Source organism: Lolium rigidum, chromosome 5 (genome assembly GCF_022539505.1).
Source record: "Lolium rigidum isolate FL_2022 chromosome 5, APGP_CSIRO_Lrig_0.1, whole genome shotgun sequence".
NCBI lineage: Eukaryota > Viridiplantae > Streptophyta > Magnoliopsida > Poales > Poaceae > Lolium > Lolium rigidum.
Genome location: NC_061512.1, coordinates 45,861,668 through 45,883,266, shown reverse-complemented (window position 1 = coordinate 45,883,266; position 21,599 = coordinate 45,861,668). Strand labels below are relative to the sequence as shown.

Sequence of the window (21,599 nt, the reverse complement as noted above, 5' to 3'; positions counted from 1 at the left end):
CTAACAGAACAAAAGGTCGTTTCTTGTCTGGTTTTTTCTCCGGTTCTCTTTCTAACAACGGAAAAAACCCAACTCCCGGCGTTGGCTCGTGGGCACCTTCTGGCGACGCACGAAAAGCAGACAACAAGAACACAACCAGTCGCCAGATCCAAAACATAGGAGACGAGTGGAGGGAACCGAAACAAACAGAAAAAGGAGAGGGAAAACCCTCCAGGATCTAGATGGAAGTTGATGCAGAATCCATCCTGGAGAACACCCAACTTAGCCAGGTTCTTCTACTTCCCTCCTAGAATCTCTGTCGTCTTTCCTCTCTGTTGCTCTTTTGTTCCTGCAAAAAAATCAAGGGAAGAACAGAAAAAGTAAGAGATGATAGACGGGGGAACTATGCTTGTTCATGAATTTACTTGTACATGATTCTACTTGTTCAGATTCATATAATCCCATCAAGGATTCTACTTGTTCAATTAATGAAATCTGAGAAATAAGAAAAGTTACAGATAAAACACTGACATACAAGAAGAAGACATGTATTAACTTCAGATTCATATAATCAATGTACATAGCAAGTGAACATACATGTGTGAGAAGTTAATACAAATAAACAGAATAGATTCCTGGTGAAAGAAACATAGGGTTTTCGGCTAACTATAACAGAACAAAACCAACTAACATTCTTTGAAGCAGACACGACACTGCCAAAAAGCCATCACATACATATTTCTACAAAAGGATGCAAAATGGTACCATTTTCAGAAAATTCACTTGAAAAAAAAGCACAGCAACAACGGAAGCATGTTCAAAAAACATGAACTGTTTCTTCATGACTAGAAACTAAAGCTTTTGTACTGGTATATCTAACTTCATGTATCATATATTTACACTGCATTTACACTACCTTGTGTGTAGTTTACAACATATTTACACTGCATTTACAAGTATATTTACATGTATTTAACACTGTGAAAAAAGAAACAAATGTATTTACAGTGTACATGCGCTTGCAATTACATTTGCATCAGTGCATGTTAGTGGTGATACACTGTAAATGCAGGCTAAATTACTTAGCGGTGATACAACAACAACAACAACAACATCAAAGCCTTTTCCCAAGCAAGTTGGGGTAGGCTAGATATGAAACCCAGCAGAAACAAAAGATAATTTTTCTTAGGATTTACAGTGTATTTGCAGTGCATTGAAATGAAAAAATAGGTCGGTTTTAACTGATACATTTCAATTCATGTGCAGACTAAATTACTTAGAAAATAACTATGCAAATGAATTATTAAATCTGAAAACCAAAAACATCAAGGAAAAACTTTAAATTTGCCATGATGTATTTTCAGTGTATGTTAGTAGTGCATATACTGTAAATGCAAACTAAATTACTAAGTGGTGGCACACTATAAATGCATGAGAAATTATTTAGGATTTACAGTATATGTACATTGTATTTACAGTGTAGACCACCAAGTCCAAAACAGGAGCATATAATTTCGCATGATGTATGTTCAGAGTGTGTTAGCACTGTAAATGCAAGCCAAATTACTAAGTGGTGACACAGTGTAAATGCATGCGAAATTACTCAGGATTTACAGTATATGTACATTGTATTTACAGTGTAGACCACCAAATCCAAAACATGTGCATATAATTTCAGGTTCAAGACTGTGTGTTCAAAACAACAAGGCGGGTAGGTACCTTTTACTTCCTCCAGGCTCCAGGACCACACAACACTGTAAACCAACGTAACCTGCTGGCTGTTGCTTGCACTTCAGAACCAAGTGGACATCCTCATTCAGTCTTGGAGAGAAAGATCGTTTCATGCTGCTGCGATTTTCAGACAGACCGTCACTAGATTCTTTAGGAGATAAGAATCCTAAAATAAAAGGAAACAAGTTCATAGTAAGATTTACTGTATCCCATCCATTCTGAAATGGTCATCAGCCATATTGAAGACACACATTTCTTACAAACACGCTTTTGTATTTCTTTACAGTGTATGTACAAGTTAACGCTAATAGGTAGGACATAGCTACGTGCTCTGGTGAAAGGGGCGGCAAGCCGGCAGTGGCAAAAATTCATCCAGGGGTTATTCACTTACTAGGCTAATGTCAAAATGGACAGTAACCTTAATTATAGCACAGCGATCAGAACAAAATGAGGAGAAAGAAAAGGGCATATCTCACAGAGTTATATACACTGAACACCTGAACATACATTGCATATATATCCCCCATGACTGTCTATCCATTATTAAAAACTGGTACAAATACAAGAGAATTTACACTGCATATACATCCCCATGACTATGTATATCCAAACTGTCAAATGACTGTATATCCATCAACAAATTGGCTGCCCAAAACCAACACATACAATCAAACGTGTTATTTTAAGTTAACAAAAAGATGAAACGAATTGCACAAGCGAACACTTAAGACATGGGCAGAAGCATAGTTGAGAAAGAGACAAAAACAATACAAACACTACACTACTTAGACTACAAACTGAACACGCTTGGCACCAAGTGCAGCTCAGAACTGACAGTGTATACACTGCATATACATTTGCAGCTCACAACTGACAGAATAGCAACTCGTATATGTGAACTAAAACCTGGTTGTATACACTACATATAAATCTGTATGCGGAAAATTGCATCTCTCCCCACATGGTAGAAACAGGTGCAGCTGAACCTATAAACATCCAAAAATGACCATAAAACCTATTGCAAAAACACACTGACAACTCACCTCCCATGAGGGATGAAAATCCACAGAACAAGTGAAGAACAATTACTCCCACTCAGCTCTCATGAAACTGTGTTCCAACCGCTACTACATATATGACAATTTATCCCCCAAACATACTCACGGTGGTGTGCAAAAAACAACTCTCAGGTCAATCTACTGAAAACAACACTCAGGTCGATTCCTTCGGCTCATGAGCCCTGTATACCCTCCCATGCTACTCGATTTCTCCTGCTCATGAGCAAACACCAGAGAAGTGCTGTATAAAAACACCAGTATAAATCCCCCAGCTCCCCCACTGTTCACCAATACCCTAGACGGCGACAAAAACTTGGCTAGAAAGCAACACGCAGGTCTCCTAAAACTCACGGCGTTGTTTTTGACGAGTAGGCATGGATGAACATTGAATTCGCGCGGAACTCGACGCGCGGCGATGGAGAAAGTTCGACGCAGAACAGCTACGACCTAGCGACGACTGCCTCCTCCCCCAACCCCCCGCACAGTACGTAAGAGCGCAGCGAGCTGCGTGCCGAACACAGGAGCGCGCGCTCCCAAAGACCGCCGACCGCCGGCGGCGAATCCTTGCCGCTCTCCTCTGCCTCTGGGTGTTCCTCTGGTGGAGAATTTGGGTGAAATGAGGACGGGAAGAAAATGAAGAAATGGCCCACACCAGGGTAAAAGGAAAAAATGGCGTTGATGGCCTGTGGGCTCCCGACTCCCGTCCGTTCTCTCGCGCGAGAAAAGAAAAACCGAAGAAAAGAAGAAAATAACCGGAACCGTACTCGACGCGGGACATGCGGAAGAAAAAAAAAGAACAAAATTAGCGGCCGAAACAAAACACAAGCAACGTATGAAAAACATTCCGAGTGTTGTCGAATTGAAAAACAACCGGTTGCAAGATAGCAAAAGTGAACTTAAATCATAAGTATTATTTCTTTCACTTCTTTATTGTGCTTAAGTAGGACATGCACAACACAATATACAACACAATATATGTAGTCTCTCTTCAGATGGGTCCTACTTCTAGCGGGCGCTTGCTGGTTGCTTGGAGAAGCTTCAATGCAAGACTATCGACGGATCGAGCGGTCCACTCTGGCCCACCGGATCGTGCGGTCCTCCTCTTAGCTGGCTTGGATCTCCACAGTTCTTCACGCGCCGCCGTTGTGCCATGTTACTCGATCTGTTGTTCGTGTTGCTTCCGTGCTCGATGAGTAGCTGTACCATTGTCCTCAATGACCCATGTCGGGTTGGTTTTCACTGGCAGTTCATGCTAGGTCTTCGCAATCATGTGACTAAAATGGGCAATATCGTGGTACTAATGGCGTGGAGGCGAGATTTCACTCGGAGGGGAAGAACCATTCTGATGTTGGGTTTCTCACTGTAGGTGGAACCCTACCCAATGAAACGAGGTTAAGCTTGCCGCTCATCATATCGTGTACACAATAACTAGGAAAGCCATCGACGGAGTTGTCCATCCGTGCTTGTTCCCGTGCCCAATCGATGCCCAAGATAAACACGCGGTTCCCTCCTCGGAACCCCTCGTCATAGAGCTCGGTGGATGAGCCCGCGAGCGCCCTGGAGCAAGTCATGCTGAGAAAGAGGACCTGACCATCCAGGTCCTTCACCTCTGTCCACTCTCTCCTCTCCAAATCCGCCTCGAACACCTGCAGATTCATTTGGCTCCCAGGAGGGAGATTCCATCGGGCCATCAGTAGCTTTCGGCCGTCGGATGACACGAGCATGTAGTGTTTCACGACGGCGGGAAAGACGGCCATTGTGTCGATCCCCGGCGGTGGCGGGGGCCTATTCTTGATGATACGCTCGGCGTGACACGGCTGCCCTAGCTCATGAACGAAGAGCCCCTCGTATAAACTGAGCGCGAAGATCTTGTCACGGTACAGGACCATGTCCTTATAGTGATGCACCGGGGTGCAAATTGCCCACGAGGGCTGGCTAGTGGCGCCCGCCCGGAAAAAAGCGAAGCTATACTCGGTGTCTGACCTTCCGGCCGCAGGATAGACTATGGCAGCGACGAGACTTGATGAGCACACGACAACCTTATGCATGGCTTTGCCGATGCCCGCAATGCCGATCAGCCGCCATGCCTCCGCCGTGGCGCACGGGTCATGGGCGCCGCCATCGTCGCATCCGCCGGTGCACCGGTGGTAGTGGCGCGGGATCTCGATTTCGGACAACGAGGGATCGCGCAGGTAGAATTGACCGCGGTGCTCGTACATGAGCCGGCTGCCGAAGGAGACGACTTCGCGGCCGGTGCGGCGCACCTTGCCATCGGCGATGCTCTGGTAGACACCCCCGCCGAGGCTGATGCACGGCATGGCCGGTGGCAGGATCGGGCGTTGTTGTTGTGCAGCGAAGCGCCAGTCACGGCAGACGGCGCGGAAGTTGATGCGGTCGTCGTGGGACGGGAGACAGGCGAGGATGAGGCCGGCTATCTCCGGTGGGAGGTGCGGCCATGGCGAGGAAGAAGCAGTCTTGCCGAGGCAAAGACCCATGGCCGATCGATGTCAGTCCGGATGGAGCAGCAAGACTAGATTCCGCTGTTTCTCATCAAAACAAGACTCACGTACGTCCACGATTTATGTGATATACGAGTATATCAATCGAGATCGGATCCGTGTAATGGAGTTCCTTATCCGAACATGATTTGGACGTACCGGCTCGTATGAGTAATTAACTCGTGTACATCCGAATCCTCAAGACCTTGTTTGATAGTACAGTTTTTTGGGATTAGCAGGGATAATTCCAACCAAACATCAAACCCTCACTTTAATGGTAAAAACATGTTTGGTATTAGAGCATTGAGCAAGTTTAATCTTCGCTTATCTTTATTTTTTCCTGAATTCTTCTGGGCACGCGCCCGCCAGACGGACGAGCCGAGCGCTCACCAATCACATGGTCGACGCGCAAAACAACCTGCTGGACCCGGTCAACCCCATAAAGAGATCCCACTCACCTTCTTCCTCTCCCTCGACTCCCGCATCGCACCTCCCGTCCTCCCCCTTCACAACACCAACGCCGGTGTGCCCCACCCTGGTCATGCTCCCTGGCAAGCCTGTTCCGGCCGCCGCCTTCTCCTAGGAGCACCTTCCTCCGCGCCCTTGCTTCCAGCGCGCCTGCTCCGTGCTCCAACGCACGACGAAGGTGACGGCGACCGCCGCCAGGGACGCGTCCCCGCTACCGCTGGGACACTCCACCGATCTGCGCCGAGTGGCAGAGGAAAACGACGGCGCAATGGCGTTGGTGCTGACGCCAGGGGCGGCGATAGACCTCGAGCCGCAGCTGGAGCCGGGCCTCGTCGGCCTTGCGCCAGGGGCAGCGGAAGCGCGCATCGGGGGAGGCCGCACACACTGGGGGCTACGACGGCGCCCAACATCGGACCTCAGAGGCGGAGGAGGCCGTGTGCACTGTGGGCGGCGGCGCACAACAGGGGGGCACGGAGGCGAACAACGGGAGGCCAGCGCCGGGCCGCACCACGGATCTCTTCCACGGGGGAGGGCGGCTGCAGCGGGACGGGCGAGCAGTTGTGCGGCCAGGCTGGATCATGGGGAGTGGCCAACATGTGGGGAGAGACTTCACCCACGAGAGGAAGAAACAGAAAGGATAAGTGGAGAAAAAATCACCAAAATTCTCTACGGATAAACTAGAGTTGCATATACCTGCAGCAGAGTTGCCTGCAGCTTAACTGAATTTGTCTGCCGGCCGAAATTGCCTACCGCTGCATCGAAGTTACCTACAGTTGCATCGAAGTTTCCTAGCGATGAAACAAGTTGCCTGGCGTTGCTCCAAAGTTGCCTAGCGGTGCTCTGAAGTCACCTAACGCTGCTCTGAAGTAGCCTACCATTGCACTAAAGTTTCCTAACATAGCATCAAAGTTGCCTAGATCTACCGCGATGTTGCCTAACCGGCGATGTCGAGGACACCAAGTAGAGGGACCATGGTGGCAACGGTGGATGTCAGGTGCACAGAAATCTAGGGCTTTGTATATGTGGACCTCGTCAATGGCGGCGATGGTTAGGTTGCCATGCTCGACAAATGCGCTACAGTTTACCGTTGCCTACCGCTGCACCGAAGTGGCATACCACTCCACCAAAGTTGCCTCCAGCTGAAACGAATTTGCCTATGGTTGCACCGAAATTGCCTACCAATGAACCGGAGTTGCGTACCCCTGCAGCGAATTGCCTACCCATGCATCGAAGTTGCCTACCGCTGCACTGGAGTTGGTTGTCTGACACTGCCCTGAAGTTGTTGCATCACAATTCTACGACAATCAACTTTTTAGAGGGCAAATGTGGCACCTTACGACGGAATTTTGGTTGCCGAAAGCGCAATTTTGTTAAACTGGAAATGGAACAACAGTTGCTTATCAGGCATAGTAGTTGCATATAATAATAGTTGCTTCTACTGCCATAATAGTTGTTTCTACTGGCACCTTCCAATGCTTATGTTGCTCGTGTTCATAGAAATGTTGCTTCTACTGCATAGTTTAGGTTCTACTCTTTTTGTTCCGGTCCTTTGATCCTCTATGCAATGCAGATTGTTAAGTTCAGCTAGTACTTACTTACTTTCCAATGTCCTTTTATTGTTTCTGAAAAATTTGGTGCCCGGCGGGGGCAAGTTTCATACATGACAGAGCAATTTTGGTGCCTGACAGAGCAACTTTCATACCCGAGAGAGCAATTTTGGTGCTCATTTGGAGCAAATTTGGTCACCGGGTGGCGTAACTTTGGTTCCCGACGACGCAATTCAAGTGCGCGATAATGCCCAACATGGCAACTTTGATGCCCGATAATACAATTTTTGGGGCCCGAAGATGCAACTTTAGTGTCAGACGACTGATAAGGGGTGGCCCGATCTTCTCAGTAAGCAACGGTGGTGATGATGATCACGGGGTGATGGCAGCGGAGGAACACGACGATGTAGTGGATGATAACTTGTATGACGCAACGAGATCTCTCGATTGGTCCCTGTCGCCAATGCAACAGCTCTCAACCCTGCAAGATATTCGCAACTCCACACACTTGCGCACGTAGCCGCCGACCACGAAGCGGTAAGTTGCAACTGTCTAATTCCCAATGGAACAACAGATCACACAAGACTTAAACAGGATGTACACAATATCCAAGCAATATGGTGTAGGGAATTCAATAGTTTTGCAGAGCAAACAACTAAGAACTAGGGTTTATCTTAAACGTGGTCTAAAGCAGCTAGGGGGTCGTCCAAGGCACTTATATAGGCGTCCGGGACGAGTTCTGGTCGAAAAGATACAAGAATAACCGACCCAGAATAGATCTGGTCGAGACAGACTCGGACTGGTCCGGTCTGGGATCCGGTCGACCGGGCTGTGGACCGGGCTGTCCGGTCTGTGGTCCGGTCGGACCGGGTTCTGGACCGGCCGGTCCGGTTGGTGGTCCGGTCAACCGGTCGGAAACCGGGAAACTGCGAAGTTTCCGGTCTCGCCCCGGTACGATAAATCTCCTCCGGTTGGTGGCCGGTTTACGACCGGTCGACCGGGCCAGGGACCGGGCTGGCCGGTCCGGGGCCGGTCGGACCGGGTTCTGGACCGGCCTGGACTTCTTCTTCTCCTCTCGCGCATTCCTCCCGCTCCTCCCTCGCGCGTCCATGAGATATCTTCATGTCCAGCTCCATGTCCAGCTTCACGGCCTTCTTGACGCCCAGCTGCTCCTCTCCTCGTGCGATGCATGTCTCCTCTTGATACCTGATGATACATAAGTAATAGGACTTAGGTAGTATAAAGTTCTCATCAATCAAAGTACCGTTTAGAAACAAGTTCACCTGTTGTTTAAGTAGCTTCGCACGAACTCTTGTAATTGGTCCAATCCGAACTTCATTGGACTTGAGCTTCACAGCAGGTTCATCTTCATTTGTTAATGACGGAGGTAGTAGTGAGGTAGGGATGTCCTCATCATCTCCCCCCCTTCAAAAGGCGTCGACCCCGACGCTCCAAGGTCTTCTCCGTCATATGGTGTCAAATCAGCAACATTGAAAGAATTACTGACACCAAACTCATCAACCGGAAGATCTATCGAGTATGCATTATCATTGATCTTGGCAAGCACTTTGTAAGGACCAGCACCACGAGGCTTCAACTTAGACTTTCGCAGCTTCGGGAACCTATCCTTGCGAAAATGTACCCGGACCATATCACCAGGCTTGAACAACATCTCTTTGCGCTTCTTGTTCATCCTTGCAGCATTGCTCTTGCCTTTCTTCTCGATCAACTCTTTAGTTTTCACATGGATCTTACGCACAAAATCTGCCCTCTTGGATGCCTCCATATTAACTCTCTCATGTATGGGCAAAGGCAACAAGTCAAGTGGAGTAATGGGTTTGAAACCATACACCACCTCAAAAGGACACAGCTCCGTGGTAGAATGTACCGCCCTGTTGTAAGCAAACTCCACATGCGGCAAACACTCTTCCCACTCCTTCAGGTTCTTCTTGATCATGGATCTCAACAGTTGTGACAAGGTTCGATTCACCACTTCAGTTTGACCATCAGTTTGAGGATGACAAGTAGTACTGGAACGGTAGCTTTGTCCCCAGCTTTCCCCAAAGTGTCTTCCGAAGTAGCTCATGAACTTCACATCACGATCGAAACAATAGTCTTCGGGATTCCATGTAGTCGAACAATCTCCCGAAAAACAGGTTAGCAATATGCGACGCATCGTCGCTTTTGTGGCAGGCAATAAAGTGTGACATTTTAGAAAATCTGTCCACTACCACAAATATAGAATCATGGCCTCTCTTAGTACGCGGCAAACCCAACACAAAATCCATACTAATATCTTCCCAAAGTGTAGTAGGTGCCGGTAAAGGAGTATACAAACCGTGAGGCTTCAGCTTGGACTTGGACTTGTTGCAAGTAATGCACCTCTTCACATACCTGTCCACGTCCCGCCTCATCTTTGGCCAATAAAAATGATCACCGAGCATGAGTAGCGTCTTCTCACGCCCAAAGTGACCCATCAAACCTCCAAGCATGTGATTCCTGCAATAAGAGCAAACGCACGGACGATTCCGGAACACATAGTTTGTTAGCTCTAAACAAGAACCCATCATGTATGTGATATTTTTCCCATGCTTTACCAAGAGCACATAAGCGATATGGTTCAGCAAAATCATGATCAGTGAGCATACAAATCACATAGTATCTCTAAACCAGGAATTTTAACATCAAGTTGAGTTAATAGCATATTCTTCCTAGATAGAGCATCAGCAACAATATTATCTTTTCCCTTCTTATGTTTAATGATGTATGGGAAAGACTCAATGAACTCAACCCACTTAGCTAAACGCTTATGCAAAGTAGATTGGGCTTTCAGGTATTTTAAAGCTTCATGATTAGAATGTATGATAAATTCTTTTGGCCACAAATAATGTTGCCAAACCTCAAGAACTCTAATTAAAGCATACAATTCTTTATCATATATAGGATAGTTCAACTTAGCACCGTGATAGTTTCTCGAAAAATATGCAATTGGCGACCCTCTTGCATCAACACACCACCAATTCCAATACCACTAGCATCACATTCAATCTCAAATTGCTTATTGAAATCAGGAAGTGCAAGCAACGGTGCGAAGTTAACAATCGTTTCAGTTCATCAAAAGCATGATCTTGGGCAACGCCCCACTCAAAGACAACACCCTTTTTAGTCAATTCATTCAAAGGTGCAGCAATAGTAGAAAAATTGGGCACAAAACGGCGATAAAACCCAGCTAGACCATGAAAACTTCTAACTTGACTCACATTCATGGGAGTAGGCCAATTTTGAATAGCTTCAATTTTAGACACATCTACTTATACTCCATGCTTAGAGACAACATAACCCAGAAATATGACCTTATCTTTGCAAAATGTGCACTTCTCAAGATTACCATAGAGTTGATTATCACGCAACACTTGCAAAACATGTCGAATATGTATAGTATGATCAGATTCATTGCGGCTGTAGATTAATATGTCATCAAAGTATACAACCACAAATTTGCCAATAAATTCACGCAAAACATGGTTTATTAGTCTCATGAAAGTGCTAGGTGCATTAGTTAACCCAAAAGGCATTACTAACCACTCATATAAACCAAATTTCGTTTTAAAAGCTGTTTTCCACTCATCCCCTTCTTTCATCCTAATTTGATGATAACCACTACGCAAATCAATCTTAGAGAACACAGCAGCACCACTCAATTCATCTAGCATATCCTCTAAACGGGGAATAGGATGACGATATCGAATAGTAATGTTGTTTATAGCTCTACAATCTACGCACATACGCCAAGTACCATCTTTCTTAGGAACTAGAATAACAGGAACAGCACAAGGACTAAGGCTTATGCGGATATAACCTTTGTCGAGTAGCGCTTGTACTTGCTTCTCGTATCTCCTTCGTCTCTTCGGGATTAGTGCGATATGGCGCCCTATTGGGCAGCGATGCTCCGGGAATCAAATCAATTTGATGCTCAATACCTCGCAATGGTGGTAGTCCTGCGGGTACCTCCTCCGGAAACACGTCGCCGAATTCCTGCAAAACACTAGAAACACCAAGAGGAAGAGGGATCATGTCGTTAGAAACCAAAACCGTACCCCTGTACAAAAGCACAAGAGGCATGGCCGTAGGATCCTCACTAAATTCTCTCATGTCTTCTTTGGTGGCTAATGAGACTAAAGAATTCACTCTCTCACTTTTCGTTATATCACTCACGGCATTACAATTCTCTCGCCTATCTATGGATGCATCCTCCAAATTCACTTCAATCTTCTGACGAGACTCATTGACAATCTGTTGTGGTGACATAGGTCTGTAAGTTAATTTTCTTGCCCTTGTACTCCAAGTGATATGTATTGGCTCGGCCATTGTGTTGCACGAACGGTCATAGAGCCAAGGCCGACCCAATAAGAGGTGACAAACCGTCATAGGAACCACATCAAAATCAATGCAATCCTTATACGGTCCAATCTCAAACTCAACACGCACCATATGGTTTACCTTCATCTCACCATTGTCGCTCAACCACCGAATATAATATGGATGCGGGTGCGGTAGGTACTTCAACTTCAGCTTGGTGCATAACTCCTTGCTTGCTAAATTGCGGCAACTCCCGCCATCAATAATGACCTTGCAAGCCTTGTCGGACCAACCAAAGCTTTGGTTTGGAACAAATTGCAACGCTGAGTAGATGCACTAGGCAACACATTAAGAGCACGCTCGCGACACAACAATGGTACGAGCATCGAAGGATATGCATCTTCACCATCGTTGTCATAGTCATCATTGTCCGGAGCATTTGGATCAACATCATCTCCAGTCTCATACTCATTGTCCTCATTGATAAACATGACTTTGCGGTTAGGACAATCTCTCTTGAAGTGACCCTTGCCACCACATGTATGGCAAAGCATATCGCGGTTGCGCGTTGTAGACACACCAGAACCACTCGTACTTGCCGCAGATTCAGACTTCTTTGCATTAGATACATTGGAGACCGGTTTACTAGGCGGAGTAGAGTAAGGAACGGAGCGCGTCGACGGTGCCGGCGCCGTAGAGGGCGCGCGGGGTGTAAAACGCCCAGCTCCCGTAGCACGTCCTTTAACCTTTGCTTCTTCAGCCTAACCGTGATTCAGCTTCTCTTGCATGATGTAACAATTGATTCATATCGGTGTAGGTGTAATGACGAACAATGCCTTTAACGTCATACTTCAATCCATTGAGAAAACGCTGCATTGTCATCTCTAGAGACTCACGGACACGACCACGCTGCATAAGCATCTCCATCTCCATGTAGTACTCATCAATAGTCTTCACACCTTGCCTCAATAGTGTTAGCTTATCAAATATATTCCGCATGTAATTTGTAGGCACAAAACGAGAAGTCATAACCTCCTTCATCGCACGCCATGTACGGATAGGTTGTGCACCATCTTCGTCGCGGTTACGAATCAAAGAATCCCACCAACGTAATGCATAACCATCAAATTCAGAAGAAGCAAGCTTGATCTTCTTATCTTCATAGTAGTTGGGATGTAAACTCCATAACTTCTCAATCTTGAGCTCCCAAGTGAGATATTCTTCAACATCAGCTCCCCTTCAAACTTGGGTATGGAAAACTTGGGCTTACCCAATCCATCTTCTTCATCTTGCCCACGACCATTACGGCCAAGTGGAGCCCGACCACGTGGACGATAATCACGAGGCGCACCACGAGCATTGTGTGCGTCATCATCAAGCTCAGGATCTTCATCATCGTCTTGTTGTTGGTGTGCAGTCAAATTCTCAATAGCTAGGCGCATATCGGCAAGATTTCGCTGTATATCGGTCATTTGATCAGCCAATCCAGTGACGGTGATATTAGTAGCATCCAGCGTCTGTTTGATCTCGTCAACTGTATCCTTAAGCTCATCATCCTTAGTGCGGAATTCACGTCGCATCTCGTTACGAAGAGCTTCATACTCCCTCCATGTGATGATATCTGCCGAATTCTTGTTTTCCTGATTAACAATCTTAGTATCACTAGCAGACATGATTAGTAGGTTAGTGCACTAAATCAAAAGTATATGGTGGTACTCTCACAACTCACTCAAAACGGATAAGAAAAGGAAATCTTACCGTTCCAAAGTAAATTAGTGTTGCTTACCACTTGTAGGAACAACTAGTGCACGGATGTAGCGAAGCGAATATCAAGGGTATAAGAACAATCACACGACAAAGCAGGATATATGTGGGGCTGTAGGTAGGCTACCTATTTGCACCAATAACAAGCTCTAGTGCTGACCGTAGACAACCAATGATACTCACATAAGGCGATATAATGGGGCAATGCAACTATATGTGGGAAAGGTTGCAATGCACAAGAGAGACGCTAGCAAAGCTCAACGAGACAGGCACAAGATTGCTCAACTACAGGTGCAGTAAAGAAAACTTAGGCCTTTCACTTGATTCAACTAGCACGACACTTTTCTTTTTGTATTTTTCTGTTTGTATAACACACGCAACTATGTAGCTCTTTTTGCTTCTTATCAATTTTCTCTTTTTTTTTGTTAAGACTCAACTCCTTGATAACACGGCCAACAAGATATGCAAAGCACCAAAACCCTAATGAGCAGCCTGTCGAGCGGTAAAACTAGTCTCTTCTGGGAAAGTTCCTAGTCACGTATATCGAAAGGCTGTAGCTATGGTTTGGACAAACACACTGTATGCTATGTGGACTCGGAGTAAACAAAAACTGACTCTAGATGACAAACTAGATGAGAAGAAAACACAAACCCTAACAATTCTACTAGAAGAAAGATAAAGGTACGCAAAAACAACTACGAAAAGCAACTAAAACTCGAAATTAGTGCAAGCTATGGCTATGGCAAACCCTAACCCTAACTTTTTATGGCTTTTTCTGGATAGGACAACACTCACAACTCAACTATGGGGTGGATTGTGGATAGCTTACCGAGGAAAACTGGAAATCTGATACCAAGATGATAAGGGGTGGCCCGATCTTCTCAGTAAGCAACGGTGGTGATGATGATCACGGGGTGATGGCAGCGGAGGAACACGACGATGTAGTGGATGATAACTTGTATGACGCAACGAGATCTCTCGATTGGTCCCTGTCGCCAATGCAACAGCTCTCAACCCTGCAAGATATTCGCAACTCCACACACTTGCGCACGTAGCCGCCGACCACGAAGCGGTAAGTTGCAACCGTCTAATTCCCAATGGAACAACAGATCACACAAGACTTAAACAGGATCTACACAATATCCAAGCAATATGGTGTAGGGAATTCAATAGTTTTGCGAGCAAACAACTATGAACTAGGGTTTATCTTAAACGTGGTCTAAAGCAGCTAGGGGTCGTCCAAGGCACTTATATAGGCGTCCGGGACGAGTTCTGGTCGAAAAGATACAAGAATAACCGACCCAGAATAGATCTGGTCGAGACAGACTCGGACTGGTCCGGTCTGGGATCCGGTCGACCGGGCTGTGGACCGGGCTGTCCGGTCTGTGGTCCGGTCGGACCGGGTTCTGGACCGGCCGGTCCGGTTGGTGGTCCGGTCAACCGGTCGGAAACCGGAACTCGCGGCTTCCGGTCTCGCTCCGGCACGATGCAATTTCCTCCGGTTGGTGGCCGGTTTACGACCGGTCGACCGGGCCGGGGACCGGGCTGGCCGGTCCGGGGCCGGCCGGACCGGGCTCTGACCGGCCTGGACTTCTTCTTCTCCTCTCGCGCATTCCTCCCGCTCCTCCTCGCGCGTCCATGAGATATCTTCATGTCCAGCTCCATGTCCAGCTTCACGGCCTTCTTGACGCCCAGCTGCTCCTCTCCTCGTGCGATGCATGTCTCCTCTTGATACCCGATGATACATAAGTAATAGGACTTAGGTAGTATAAAGTTCTCATCAATCAAAGTACCGTTTAGAAACAAGTTCACTCGTTGTTTAAGTAGCTTCGCACGAACTCTTGTAATTGGTCCAATCCGAACTTCATTGGACTTGAGCTTCACAGCAGGTTCATCTTCATTTGTTAATGACAGAGGTAGTAGTGAGGTAGGGATGTCCTCATCAACGACGCAATATTGGTGAAGAAAGAAAATCTGGTGCCCAACAAAGCAATTTTGGTGCCGGATGTCGCAATTTTAGTATTGAACTGAGCAAGTTTTGTATCTGATAGAGCAATTTTGGTTTCTAACGGAGCAATTTCGATATCCACACACGGGGGTGTGCTGCGGGCACCAAGAGCAACACATGGGGGTGTGCTGCGGGCACCAGGAGCAGCTGCCGCACGCGGACACCGGAAGAGCCCGGGATGACGAGTGAGCAGAGGGGTGTGCGGCGGCTCGTGGCGTGATGTGCAGCGCTAATTGGGAACAGCGGCGATGCAGGCTCGATATCGGCCACGAACGGCGGCGGATGCGCCTGAGACCACCCGGGGTGGGATTCCCTCGCGGAGGAAGGCCAGCCGGGGCGGCGCCGGCGCCAAGGATCACGACGGCCAGAGCGAGCAGAGTAACGACGAAGGCCAGCGCGGTGCACAGACGACGGATCCGGCGGCTCGGCGTCGCACCTGGCGAGAGGACGCCGTTATCGAGGAGCGGGATCCCCACGGTGCCGTGGCCATGGCCGGAGAGTTTCGTTCATGGAGGAAAAAGATCGAGATAAAGAAGGAGGAAGACCGTATTTTTCTTTCCGTTTTTGTGAGAGATGACAGGAACTTTCCTAAACTGGACGACCGCCAGAAACTACGGACTGGCACACGGCCGCCCGCTAGACGCGCCCTTATTTTTTTCTCAATTCTTAGTGTACTTTTCTTAATTCTTAATACTCTACTTCTACCAAGTGGATTGGGGATAGAGTTTTGTGGAGATTGGGTGAAGGTACAAGTTTCACCTAATACGCTAGATGATTATCCTAGTAATCCCCACATAAACTCTATTACCAAACAAGATCTAAGAGATTTAAGCTTTGGGGGTTTTACTCGCTTGTGAGCGTTTCAGGCGGGTCCATACACGGGACACATCACCCGTGTAAAAAATGTCCGTACATTCTTGATTTCTGCCATAAAGATTTTTTGTGCCTAAGTTATGTTTTTTTAGAATAGATAATTTTTATGTATCCGGAAGAAAAGGTTTCGGGAGTTTGCTTGCACTCAGAGCATTTCTAGCTAACCCTTAAATCTTGGTAGCATAAAAGTTTTCTAGCGAAACCAAAAATCTGCTTTAGGGTATTGTGCGGGTCGAGCGGAATAAATACCTCGAACTCAAACCATCAACGTTTTATAGTACGGGTTTGGGGATCTGTTCCGGCATGGTTTGTGTGGCAATACCGCAAAATATATGCAATTGCAAATAATTTTAACAACACCAGTTTCTAGTTCTTATCTTGACAACAGTGTTTGATCCAAAAGTACGTACAATCATAAAAACAATTTCACATATGATGTAGGAACCGAATGCAAATTGAAACTACATAACTAAAAAACCAAAGAAAAACAATATCATCCAACCCGATGCACATTCACAGAGGGGTCAAAATTATACCTCTCCCGTGTTTTCTCAAACACATCGTGGGCCTCGACGTCATTGATGGTCGCACTAGGCACCCCGGACGGCCGAGGTGGTGGAGGACCTTTTCCTCGACGTATCACCTTCTTGGGGATGATAGTTGTCGTCTTTGGCCGACAACACCAACATTGTAGCAACGAAGAACACCAATGGCGCGGGAGGGAACCTGGAGGACCGGCCGCAAGGGGACCTACTCCCTAGCTGACGTGATTGCCATACTGGCGGGGTGGGCATAAAAAACCGAAACCGAACACTGAATCCGAAATAACCGGAACCGAAACCGAATACACCAAAATAAAATTAACCGAGGGCAATTTCGGTGCGCAAGTATGAAAAACCGAAATCATGTGTTAACCGAAATGACTGAAATAACCGAGATACTGTCAAGAGATACCAGAACAATCTCGTACATAGCTCCAGTGTCAATTGTTCATGTTTTTTCCCAGACCAACACAAGTAAACGCCCAACAGGGCCAAAGCCCCAAACTCCAAGTGCGTACGTGTGTACAAACAACCATCATATTTCTTCTTAGCTAGCTATGCAGTTTATACTTGCATGGTCGTACCTCGTATGGTTCCCCCAGTACTGTCTACCTGCTCAGCAGTCCGTGTAGCACGCGATGGTAGCTTCTGGTCATTGTGTTTTGCGAGTGACAAGCTGCGGCATACCATCGACCCAACATTTTTTTCACGTTTGATCAAATTGGTTAAAAACCGAACACCGAACCGAATTATCGAGTAACCGAACTACCAGTTAATTAGAAAACCAATATAATTTCGGTTACCTTTTCTTATTACCCGAATTAATAAAAAAATCAAAAAACCGATTTGAAATTTCGGTTAAAACCGAATGCCCAGGCCTACCGCTTGTGTTTGACAACGGTGACGGGAGCAACGCGAGGCTGCTTTAGGGGCCGCATGATCTGAATCAGACGGGCGATCGCTCAGGGAGCTCCATGGAGGCGATTAGGCGGTGCCAGGGTAGGGTGATTGGGGGTGACATACAAGAAACTAGGAATTTGAGTGACTAGAGACCTACTTTGGTGTTTTTTGAGCCAAAAACTATAATAAATAAGTTTTTTTTTGACGCGGTGAGTACACCCCGATTTTTTTTGGATTTTTTAGATATTTTAAAATACTCTCTCCTATCCAAACTAAATGACTCAACTTTGTATAGATATAGATGTACCTAGACATGTTTGTTGACTAGATACCTCTATTTAGATAAAGTTGAGTCAATTAATATTGAATCGAAGGAAGTTATTTTTTTCGAAAGTGGGTGCATCTACGAAACCTATGAGTCAAAATGGATTTCCTTTAGTTTAGACAACAAAACAGTACTACCTCGGTTCCTTGATATAAATTTTCGGGACGGAATTAAAGAACCCATATTAAGAGAAAATTACACAAATTTAGTCGGGATTACCACCAGATAATCGGCGTGAGAAAATGGGGGACTTCACATAAGATAAGATAAGAAAACATAAACAAAATCCTAAAAACAATTGTGGTGAAACCCATAGTACATTTTATATGCTAATTGTTTTCCAAAAACTATATGGCTTATGTCTAGGAAGGGTCGAAGGGAGGAAGTAGTTTTCTTTTGAGCTAATAATAGACAGCAGTTATTCTCACAGGCCGGGCGTTTTACGGGCTCTATTAGATTAGAGATATCTGACATACTAGGCTTGGACATTCAGCCCAGTATAACATTGGAAGCCCTAACTCCCTTCGCGTTCTAGTCCAACACCATCCTCTCCGGGTCCGTCGGCGAAGTGGGCCACCTGGAACGAAAACCATTCCCCTCCACCGAAATTTGAACGACGACAGAGCAAATCATTCCCCAATTCCCAGACTCCGGCGACTCGCCGCCACCGCCGCCGCCGCGATGCGACGCGACATGGAGGCCTCGATCTCCTCCCTCTGCGGGGCCCTCTCCGACGTGCTCGCCCACGCCGACTCCTCCTCCGCCGCGCTCTCCGACGCCCTCACCCGCCGCCCCATCCCCCTCGGTACCCACCCCACCCTGTCTCCTCTAGGGTTTAGCCCCTCCTCCCGCTTACCTAACGCGTGCGCTTCCCCGCAGACTCGGCGACGACCGCGTTCCTGCAGGGGCTGGACCGGCGGGTGGAGGCGGCGGGCGCCGACCTGGCGCGCCTCGAGTCCATGGCCTTCGGCACCGTCTCCGTCGAGGAGCTCCTCGGCCACTGCCAACAGGCGCTCAACATCGTCTCCCGCCACGCGGACGCCGTCGAGTCCCGACTCGTCTCCTTCGGCTACGTCGCCCCCGGTAAGCACCTCGATCCTGCCACCACACCGTTCTGGCTATGCAGTGTTCGTGTCTCATATGGCTGAGAATCACAGCGTTTTTGTCTTGTCCGTGTAGAGGTGGATGCGGAGGAGGAAGATGGAGACACGGGGGAGCTCGAGGTCCCCGGGAATGGGCGCCTCGGAGAATCGAGCTCGGTGCTGAGGTCCGATCTGGAGCGCTTCGACGACGACGATGACGCGCTGTATCCTTTCATCAGTTATAAGATTTATTCTTGCGTTGGGTGTGATATTTTGTTTGCAGATAATAATGGTTGGGTGTGATTTGTGGTCGAACTGATGGAATGGATACATCTATACTGCAATTCCAGATGCATAGGCTCCCAATAGTAGACTTCAGTCTGTGCCTAGTGGGCTAGTTGCAAGGGCTTGCAGTGCAGCTTCACCAATGTTGGATGTGTGTAGGATCCCTAGATGTGTGCATCCAGAAGTTCCACCATATTAGCTGTTACCCTTTATTACTTTTATTCTGTTATTAAATCTCCAAATTATCTGGTGAAATCTCCCAAATCTGAAGTTGCCATACCATAATTTTGGAACCAGCAGACAATGGAAATTGAGATCGATTGGGTAGTTGCAGACTTGTTATATCACCGGATGCGCTTAACAATACTAATGCACTAACTGCAAACTTAGATATTTCGTGGGCATCTGTTTATTCTTGGAAGTGCATGTAGTAAAAATCCTACTTTATGCCGAGAGAGCTAGCTTCGTTTAGTCGGGCACACATGGTTCTGACGCCATACGATTTAGTCTACTTCATTACACCGTTCAACATTAAATTGTTCATTGTACTTCTGTTATTGGTTTGTGTAATAATGGAGATATGGGGCATTGAGTTCTTTCTTGACTACACGTAAGATTTGAGGATTCCATGTCACTAAAGAATCTTGGGATTTCTGATGCCTGTCTGGCTGCTCTGTCCTCTCAAGGTACAGCACACTTGCAAAGCATCTTTGCTACACCAACTGTTTAGACGCATTGTCAATATATTAATATTTCTTACTGCAATTCCTAAGTTGAGAATAGACTGTAATTTGTTCAGACATCGCAGATAATGATTTTTCGGCAAGTCCAAAGATGCCTGACAGGAAACCTGAAAGTGAAAGGTAAATCAACGAAATACACATATACATGAGATATCTACTGCTATACCGCTGTTCTTTGTTTTGTTTCCACGGCTCTTTACTCACTTTAGCTTTCTTTTGACCCATGCGTTTATGCTGTTCAGTGTTGATGCTGGCCAAGAGATCATGAATGAGGCTGAGGATCCCACACCTCCCCAAGAAGAAACAGATCGGCAAGATGGTCAGCAGCAATGTAAATCTTTTAGTTTAAGGAGATAGATTACATCTCCGCTCCTTATAACTTGTTTCTCTGCTGAATCTGTGAAGATGATGCTTTCCAAGGGATGATAAGGGCGTCAAAGGAGAAGTACGAGAAACTTCCTCCTTATATGAGGACTCTCGCATCATGGGAGGTATGAGTTTTTTCGTAAATCACATGGACATGCTTCTCGTAGTACCTTTTGCATGTTGTCTATTTGATAACTGTCTCAAGTTACAGCAGTGTCTGTGTAGTTCCCAGTATGTTACTGGAATTACTAGGAGGGAAAACATGCGTAATAAATTTTCTTGCCTCTTGTCACAAACTTCTTTGTCTTATTTCTGCATGATCAGGAATTGAGTGATGCAGTTTCAAAACTAAATTCATACTTTGGCGGTGGCAAAGGTCAGGGAAGTGTTGCATTGAATCAGGATGATGTTGGATCAATTGGTTTGGGTATGTTATAGTCCTATGTATAAATGCCATTTCATGCCTGCAGAAATTCTGAATGTTATTATATGCTACTCCCTCCGATTCATAATAAGTGTCGTGGTTTTAGTTCAAAATTGTTCAAAATTGAACTTAAACCATGACATTTATAATGGATTGGAGGGAGTAAATGAATTCCATTGATGCTCACGCCCTTGTTTTTTGCAGGGCGCAAAGGAAGATCCTACCTGTTGATCCTTCTGCGGTTGAATCAACTAGCTATGGAGACAGTTGATGGTTCCATCTACTACACCCTACGCAAGACCGACTCCTAGGGATGATTTTCGGGAAACCTGGGAAATAGAAGAGGATATAGCCGATACTACTATACTGTATTTGTGTTTTTCTTTATATATTATTATCTTGTTGTGATGTAGTTAATCTGGTGGACAACTTGCTCTTTTCTAAGGCAATGGCTTGGATTTGATTGCTGTATGTTTGTAGAATAGTGTGTTGTAATGTTGTTAATCTGGCGAAGGAACTTGGGTTTGATTGACGGTTGATGTATATTCAACCATGGAGTTGCACAAGTATTATTCAGTCTCCTGCTCCTGGGAGAATGTCATTAGACCCTGGGCTGTTTGCACAAGTATTATTCAGTCTGCTTTCTT

The 21,599-nt window shown here is 46.4% G+C and overlaps 1 protein-coding gene across 1 annotated transcript; it reads left to right on the top strand.

Moving 5' to 3' along the window:
* Positions 1–18,745: 18,745 nt before the first annotated feature.
* Positions 18,746–21,556, top strand: LOC124655916. Its single transcript, XM_047194744.1, has 9 exons — positions 18,746–18,857; positions 18,932–19,135; positions 19,232–19,358; positions 20,035–20,105; positions 20,228–20,282; positions 20,405–20,493; positions 20,568–20,653; positions 20,853–20,955; positions 21,157–21,556. Exons 1-9 carry the CDS (start codon positions 18,746–18,748, stop codon positions 21,261–21,263), a joined length of 954 nt encoding a protein of 317 aa, XP_047050700.1. The 3' UTR covers positions 21,264–21,556.
* The last annotated feature ends 43 nt before the right edge of the window (positions 21,557–21,599 follow it).